Genomic DNA, 8,469 nt, shown 5'->3' on the forward strand with positions numbered 1-8,469 from the left:
CAGCATCGCTGGGCCAAATGCGGGATGCAGCGAGGGGCACAGGACAAGAAGGCACCGGCTGCCAAGTGCAGGAAGAAGTCGCTGTTTGGGGGGACCCTTACCACAGCCGGGTCCTGCTGGACAATGTTTCAGTCCCAAGGCAGTCATGTTGGGGCAGAGGCAGCGAACAGTCCAAGAACAGCAGCAAAGCTGGACATAATTTCGATGCTAGGGGCCAAAGCTGGGTTTGAGCAGCCAAGCGAGCAATGGCGGGGGGGGTTCCTACTCCTCCTTGGCCCGGGCAGAGCTGGCTGCCTTCTCCTCCAGGTGGGGAATCACCGCCTCCTTGTAAAACATCTTCAGCTTGAGCATTGTCTGGTCCCAGAATTCTGAGTCGAACTCCACGGGGACCACGGCCGTCTCCTTGGTGGTGTGCACCACGAAGTCGGCCCACTGGAAGTTGGCGGCCGCCAGCTGGCACTGGATCTTGATGAAGCAGGGATGATGCTTCTTCAGGGCGTAGGAGTCCCCATCCATCTTCAGGCAGAATTTTTTGTCCAGGCAGGCCTCGCGCACCGTCATGTTCCTGTGCTTGCGGGGAAACTTCACCTCCAGCAGCCCCAGGGCCTCCCCCGTGTCCACGTCCTTGACGACACCATGCGGGCTGGCGACGAGCCACTTCTCCTCCCGGTGAATGAAGAGGCCGCAGTCCTCCACCTGCACCTGCTTGCCCAACGCCTCTGACTTCAGCGTCTCGTAGGCCTGCACAGCCTGTACCCACTTCCCGGGGACGGAGCCCACCACCGCTTTCAGGTAGGACTGGGGCACGTTGACTGCTTTGCCCGTGACGAACTTGCACTTGGCAATGCTGGGGGCCGCAGAAGCGCTGATGCAGTTCTCCTGCCACTTGTACCACCTGGGGTTACGCCACCGGCCCCGGGTCTCCTTCTCCACCTGCGAGATGTCCTGGTTCTCCCCAGGGATCTCCCTGGGTCTGCAGGCCCCGCTGGGGTCAGCGCCAGGCTGCTGCTTCTGCAGACGTGGGTTGGGTCTGGCTGGACCGGCGGCTCCTTTGGCATCAGGTGGCTGCTTCTGGGCTGCAGAGCAACTCCCAGCGGATGCTCTGTCCTGGTCCCCCGCAGCTCCTCGGGCTCCACGGGATGCTGTGGGTCTCGGCTGAGAGCAGCCTGGCTTTGCACCCTGCTCCTGGCCGGGGCCAACAGCCCCAGCAGCTGGAGCCCTCCTGGACTGGCTGCCTGCCGCCGTGGCCTTGGCCTGGGGGGACGAGGCAGAAGGCGGCAGCGTGGCAGGAGCGGTTTTGGAGGCAGCTGTGGCCAGCCGAGGGGATGATGTGCTGGTGGTCTCCTTCCTGGGTGTCTCCATCGCTATGTGTCAGAGGGTCTCGTGCTGTGGATATGGAATAAAGTTGAACTCATGTCCCCAAAACACAAATTTCCCCCCCTTTGGTCCCCCCCTGCGCCTGCCTGTATTGGGTTTGCATGGCAAGGTTTTGGTATGAGGGGGGCCACAGCGGTGACTTCTGTGAGAAGCTGCTAGAAGCTTCCCTCATGTCCCACAGCGCCCATGCCAGCCGGCTCCAAGACGGACCCGCTGCTGGCCAAGGCTGAGCCCATCAGCAACAGTGGTAGCACCTCTGAGATAACAGATTTAAGGGGGCGGGGGGGGAAACAAGCAGCAACAGCAGCCGGGAGACAGGAGTGAGAATATGTGAGAGCAAGAGCTGTGCAGACACCAAGGTCAGCGAAGAAGGAGGGGGAGGAGGTGCTCCAGGCGCCAGAGCAGAGGTTCCCACGCAGCCTGTGGTGAAGACCATGGTGAGGCAGGCTGGACCCCTGCAGCCCATGGATGTCCACGGTGCAGCAGGTAACTGCCTGAACCGCATGGAGGGCCCCACATCGGAGCAGGTGGATGCCCAAAGGAGGCTGTGACCCCGTGGGAAGCCTGCACTGGAGCAGGTTTGCTGGCAGGACCTGTGACCCCGCGGGGGAGCCACGCTGGAGCAGGCTGTTCCTGAGGGGCTGCACCTCGTGGAAGGGACCCACACTGGAGCAGTTTGTGAAGAGCTGCAGCCCATGGGAAGGTCTCATGTTGGAGAAGTTCGTGGAGAACTGTATCCTCTGAGAGGGACCCTACACTGGAGCAGGGGAAGAGTGTGAGGAGTCCTCCTCTGAGGAGGAAGGAGCAGCAGAGACAATGTGTGAGGAACTGACTGCAACCCCTATTCCCTGTCCCTCTGCACGGCTCGGGGGGAGCAGGGAGAGAAATTGGGAGTAAAGTTAAGCCCGGGAAGAAGAAGGGGGGCAGGGGGGGTGCGTGTGTGAAGGTGTTTGTAAGATTTTCTTTCTCATTACTCTACTCTCATTTGATCGGCCATAAATGAAGCTAATTTCCCCAGTCCAGGCTGTTTTCCCCACCATGGCACCCCTGCCAGCGCGGCTCTGTCCCCACACCCTCTCTCGGGGGACTCACCACGCTGCCATGCCGGCTGGGTCAGCCATGCTCTTGCACCCCCCCCCACCCCCCAACCCCGAAACCCAGCCCTGCGTGGGGCCAGCGCTCCCGCCCCGTGGCGGCCCAGCCAGCCCAGAGGACCGGGTGCGGGGACAGCGGGGACTCCCCGGGGACGGCGACGCCGGGACGAGGGAGAGGTGCCCGTGGGTGCCAGGCGGGTCCCCGCGGGCCCGGCCCTGCGGGGAGCTCGGACACGCGTGGGGAGGTCCGCCCGGCCCGGCCCCGCCCCGGGACACCCCACTCGTGCTCGGGGGGCGGGGCGCGGGTCTCCGCAGCTCCGCCGGCCGCTCCGCGGTGCCACCGCCCCAGGAAGCGCGTCCCGCCCGCACCACGTGCCCGCGGCGTCCCGGGACGAGGGCCGGGACCGGGGCCGGGACCGAGACCGGGACCGGGACCGGGAGGCGGGGCCGAGGGGAGCCGGGGCGGGAGCAGCCGGCCTGGCCGAGCCCCCCGCCGCTCCCCGCTAGAGGGAAGCAGCCGCTCGGCCGTCCGGGCCCGCGGAGGGACCTGCCCGGACCCGGCCGCTTCCCTCCCCGCCTGCCCTTATCCCCTCCGCTTCCTTCCCGCGCCACCGCTGCCGCCCCGACAGCAGCGACCTTTCGCTCCGGGCTGGGGACCAGCCCCTGCAGCCCCCTCCGCGCCCTGCCCAGGGCCTGCCGGGCTGGTTTCTCTGCCACGTCCTCTGCTCCCGGCCCCTCTCCCTGCTCCCGGCCCCGTCCCTCCTCGGCCGCCGCTCCTGGGAGGGGGCGCCCTGTACCCCACCGCTGCCCGCGGGCAGGGCTCCGAGCCTGCCAGGGAAGCAGCCCCGCACCCAGCCCCGCCCGGCCCCCAGCCCCCCAGCTTTGCCCTCGGGCTCCCCTGCGAAGGCTGGCACCGTGCCGGCCCCGAGCTGACCCCCAGCGACACGTCCCACCACCCCCACCACAGCCAGCCCTCGGGAGAAGGGCAGCGGCAAGAAGCTGGAGCAATAATACCCACCCTCGGGCGCGCAGGAAGCAGGGAGGCAGGCCTCAGCGGCACGGCGAGGTCCCGGTTCCCGAAACCCGCGGGGTTTCGTTTCCCGCAGCGAGCCTGGTGCCTCCTCGGCAGAGCCGGGCTCAGCTCTGCCCGAGTGAGCTCTGGCTGAGTAAGGCCAGTTGCCCCGGTGGGGCGGCTGCTGTGAGATGCCTGTGCCCGCCCCAGGGCCACAAGCCCGCCCTGTTCTCAGCAAGGAAACCCAGCAGCCACCAGTGCGTGTCCCGGGTCTGTGTCAGAGCCCCGCTTCCAGCCCCATTGGCCTGTGCCAGAAACCTGGGAGGGTTTTGGTTAAGTCTGGGCAAGACCGGTGCTGGCAGCTTTCCCAGCTCCTCTCCCCGGGGTTCCCTGAAGTCTCCATGAGCAATCTCCATCTCTGCTGACATTTCCTTTCTTGCTGCTTTCTCCCTCCAGCCCCTCTGTAACGCCCTGCAGCTGGGCAGGCCAACATGGCACAGGTTCAGCCAAGGGGCAGCTGATTTTGACCAGAAACGCCACCAGCGTGCCCCTCCTCTCCCGTGGCTGCCCCTCCTCAAGATTTCTTTTAATTCGTGCCCAGGGAGGAGCAGCAGACAGCTGAACAGGACAGCCCTGCCCCTCTGCCGGCAGGCAGAGCCTCTGCAGCCCTCGGTGGGCTCTGAGGAGCCGCAGCTGTGTCCCGCTCCGTGGCTCCCAGCCTGACACCGGCTGGCATCTGCTCAGGCTTTGGGCTATTTCCTCCCATAGCCCTAAATTCGCAGGGCTTATCAGCGACCCGGGACCCGAGAGCATCCGTAAGAGCTTTGTGGTCTGTGTTTCCTCCTGTCTCTGGGTGCTAATTCAGCTCAACACACCCAGGATGAGGTGCGTGGGGATAAATACCCAGATCATGACCGGTCCCTTGGGCAGTACAGCAGCCGCTGGGGAGGGCTGCAGGGGGTGACTGGGTGCTGCTGTTGGGCGCTGTTGGGCTGAGCCTGGCCTGAGCCTGGCCTGAGCCTGGCCTGCAGGGTTTAACGCAGGCCTTAGCTCAGCTCTCTCCTGAGGAGCACTGCCGAGCTCTCTGGGGGTCTGTTTGTGGCTGTGGCAAGCTGCCGCAGGGAGGCTGTGGCAGGGCAGAGCGGGGACACGCACGCCTGTTGTCTGACGCTGGTGTGAGCGCTGTACGGAGCGGGATGGAGCCCGTCTGCGCCTCCCCGGGGCTGCTGCGGGTCACCGGTGGGCTGGGGGAGGCTGGGCTGCGTCCCCAGCGCTGCGCCCGCTGTGGTTCTTGTGGTTCTTCACCTGCTGGAACACCGTGGCCACAGAGAGCGTCTGATGCTGTGGGCTGGCTGAGCCCCGTCACCCCGGCTGGCGGCACAGACCCCGCGCTCGCTTTTGGATGCTTTTCTTTGCCTCCGCTTGGCCTAGAAACAACATCTCGGAGAAAAATCAAAGCTTGCGGTTTGTGGTTTTTTCTGGGGCTGGAGCGGCGGCAGCACTTGCTGTGACGATATGAGTGGGAGCCCCACGCACGCCGCAGGCTGCGTGGATGTGCTGCGGTGTGTGCTGTGCCTCCAGCGGCTGGCAGAGCTGGCGCTTGTCATGTGGGGGGGCAATATCTGGGTTAGCATCCTTGGCCTGCAGTCACGAATGAGAGGGTAGGAGAGCAGCTGCATGCTTCAGCTCTCCTCTGTCCCTGTGCAGCCCCAGGAGGGGAAGCGGCGTGCCGTGGGGCATCTCGCCTGGGGAGAGGGCATGGCTCAGCGCGCTCTTGCAAGCAGCCCAGGGACGCGCAGGGTGCCTCTCTGCCAGACAGTTGTGTGGGCTGAAGCGTAGCGTTAAGGGGTCGGGAGGGGGGAGCGTGCCCCGTGCCACTGCAACGGGCGCCTTCCACCGAGAGTTTCCTCCTTTGCTCCGTCGTGCCGTGGAGCCAAGGCCGTAGCCCCGCGTGGGTCAGCTTGGAGGTGAGACCCGGTGGAGAGATGCTGCTCTGCCAAGCCTCTGCTGCCGTTGCGAAATGACCTACGGAGGCCTGGGCACCGCTTCCCCCGCCGGCACTGCCTGCTCTTTCTGCCCCAGTTTGTGCCCGTGTGGCTGGGCTGGCTCCAGTTCGGTGTGGCTGCGACGGAGGGGCTTGTGGTGCCTGGGCGGGGGGGGTGGTGCTCCCCTCTGTGTGAGCTCTAAAAAGAGCGGCGGCAGAACAGCCCTATCTATAGCACAGCGAGGGAGGTGCCTGGGAGAGGCAGGGCAGGGCTCAGCTCCAAATCCGATGGTTTTCTCCAGTCCCACTTGGGAACGCGGGGCCAGCAGTGTTGGCTGAGGGATTCCCAGCATGCCCCGGGTGCTGAGATCTCCCTGCCAGCGGACGTGTCCTGGCTTTGCTGGGATTTCCTGGCCGTCTGCGCCCTTCCCGAGGGGGCTTGTTGTCACCCTTGTCAGCCAAAGGCTGGGCTCTCCCCAAATCCCCCCTGTGTCCTCCTCTTCGGGGCTGGGATTTCACTGCAGCACGTGGAAGCTGATGAGGATGGCCCCGCTTGGGACCCTCTGAGTCTGGGGTGGGTGCTCAGCATCCACCCGTGCCTGATGCTCTTGTGGTGGTCTCGGGGCAGCTGCGACCTTGCCTAGCAAAGCCGGTTGTGACAGTTGTGGCCCCTGGTAATTGTACAGGAGAGTTCAGCCGGCTGATGGGCGTTTGCGTTTTGCCCTGTGCTTTGTTTGGGGGGGACACAGGGGGCGGCTACATGTCCCGGGCAGCCCAACCCCGTGTTTGTGGGTGCCGCTGCATCACCCTGGGGTCTCAGCAGCGCCCAGTTTGGGCTGGACGTTGGCGCACTGTGGGCGCAGAGCAGCCCCCGGCAGCGGGCTCTACTCTTGGCTGGTGCCTGTCACCCTCTGGGGGTGCTGGCCGAGGCCTGAGACCTCCAACTGCCCCCCGTGAGAGCATTCTCCCCGGGGCGGTGGTGGCGGGGAGTGTGTCTCTTTAACGAGGCTGGGCTTGGAGCAGCTCTGCTGCTGGCACAGGGAGTGAGGGATGGAGCGAGGGCGGTGAAGGAGCCAGTGCCAGAGAGGGAGCCTGCAGCAGGGAGCGGCGGGGAAGGACCGCTCATCCCCGCCGGGTACCGCAGCCCCCCAGCCGGAGGGGCAGGGAACGCCACCCCCGGGGCCCAGGGCTGTGCGGAGGGCGGGGACCCAGCGGGTGCCGAGCTGAGCCTGCAGCCCTGTGTCATCCTCCTCCTCCTCCTCCTCCTCCTCCTCCTCCTCCTCCTCCTTCAGGTAAGGGCCGGGGGGTGGGGGTGGGGGGGAGCCTGGGACGGCGGTGGCCCGGGACCCTGCGGGTGTCGTGCAGTTCCTGGGTGCCCCAGGGTCGCACCCCCACTGCCCAGGCAGCCGCGGATCGCAGGAGGGGAGAGCGGTGGGAGATGAGGCAGCAGGACCACAAAAGTGCTGAAATCACCACCCGGCATGGAGCCGGCAGGGCTGGCTCTCCTCGCCGCTGGGAACATGCCCCAGGGCGTCAGCAACCGGTGTCCCTGGCCCTCGCCACAAACGTCCCGTGGCCGGAGGAGCAGCGGGACCCTCCTGCAGGGCTGACCCGCCGGGATGGGCCTGCGTCAGGGGAAATCCGTGGGGCTGGGAGGGTTTTGGGGGGGGGCAGGTGCCCGTGTTAGGGTGCATCGAGGGCAAGCGCCTCCTGTTCCCTGGCAGGGGGCTGCGTTTTTTCCAGGGGTTTCAGGGGCTCTGGGGAGGTGCGAGCAGCAGCACAGGTCCTGGACACGGTGGTCCTGGGTGCGGGGCGTGTGTGTGCGTGCAGCAGGCTCTGCTCTCTGATTCAACTTCCCAGCAGATGAAGCAGCAGTGCCAGCCAGGGGACAGCCCTGCCGGCTGGAGGCTCGGGCTGGGGACAGCCCTTCTCCCCATCCCCTTCGCCTGTGGCTGCCAGGGAAATCCCATTCCCCCCACTCCTCCTCTTCGGGCTCCCTGCAAAGCGGCCTGCCCCGCAAGCAGTGGGCAGCAGCCCCGACACCTCCTGCTTCAGTGGCCTCCTGCCTGCTCCAGGAGTTGGGACAGATCCTGCCCTCCTGCCCTTGTGCCCCGTCGCAGCGCAGCGATGCAGGGCTGTCCGCAGGGAGGGGAGGCGAGGGAGGCAGGGGTAATGTGGCGAGCAGGAGGGGCGGCGATGCCTCCTGACTCCAGGTGCTGCTGCAGAGGCTTGGGCTCCAATCTTGTACCGGCCTGTGCATCTGTCACCAGCGGAAATTTCTGCTGGGTTTACCTGTGCTGGGGCTGGCCTCATCCTTCCCCGGGACTGCTCTGCATCCCAGCACGAGTGGCTGTTGGTGCAGCAGGTGAAACTCTGACTACTTCGCAGGCAGCTTCGGAGGGTCCACTGGGCTGAGGCGCCCAGCTTGCTGCAGCAACCTCGCTAGCAAACTCAACCTGCCCACGGGTGAGAAGAGAAACATTAAGTTATTCTGACCTAGAGAAGTGTTAGCTCCTTCTTACCTTCACCGAGGTTTTTTTTTGCCACTGGCACAGCAAGCCGCCCCCAGCCCCGCTGCTGCTATTGCCCCCTCCCTATCAGGGATGCTGCTGGTTAAACCAGCTCCTACTGGCAGCAGGTGGGAAGGGAGGAATAGGAGCAGGCTGCGAAGGCATTGGCGAACATGCTGGGGATGGGGAGGGGGCCAGGGACCTGTTGGTGATGCCACGCTGGCACCTGGGGACAATTTGCTGCCCCAGGGGAAGAGGACGAGGCGAGGACCATTGAGTCTGGTTTTATTCATTACCACAGGGCTTAGAGCAGTCAGCATGAAGCGTGGCGGGGCCAGATGGGGCCTGTTTACTCTGTGAGTGTAAATGTAAAGAGAAGTGATAAAAAGCAGCCAGGATGGCTTCTCCAGTAAGTCCCTGGTAAACAAGCTGGCAGTGCCCCGGCCAATGGGCGGCACTGCAAACAGCAGGCATGTTGCTGAGCATTAACAC

The 8,469-nt window shown here is 65.3% G+C and overlaps 1 protein-coding gene across 1 annotated transcript; it reads right to left on the reverse strand.

Annotated features, from left to right (window-relative positions):
- Positions 1-261: 261 nt before the first annotated feature.
- LOC147415292 (uncharacterized) lies at positions 262-4,219 on the reverse strand. The gene is made up of 2 exons (XM_086468435.1): positions 4,210-4,219; positions 262-1,364 (listed from the first exon to the last, which is right to left on the reverse strand). Exons 1-2 carry the CDS (start codon positions 4,217-4,219, stop codon positions 262-264), a joined length of 1,113 nt encoding a protein of 370 aa, XP_086324561.1.
- Positions 4,220-8,469: the final 4,250 nt, after the last annotated feature.

Source organism: Leptosomus discolor, chromosome 7 (genome assembly GCF_034619465.1).
Source record: "Leptosomus discolor isolate bLepDis1 chromosome 7, bLepDis1.hap2, whole genome shotgun sequence".
NCBI lineage: Eukaryota > Metazoa > Chordata > Aves > Leptosomiformes > Leptosomidae > Leptosomus > Leptosomus discolor.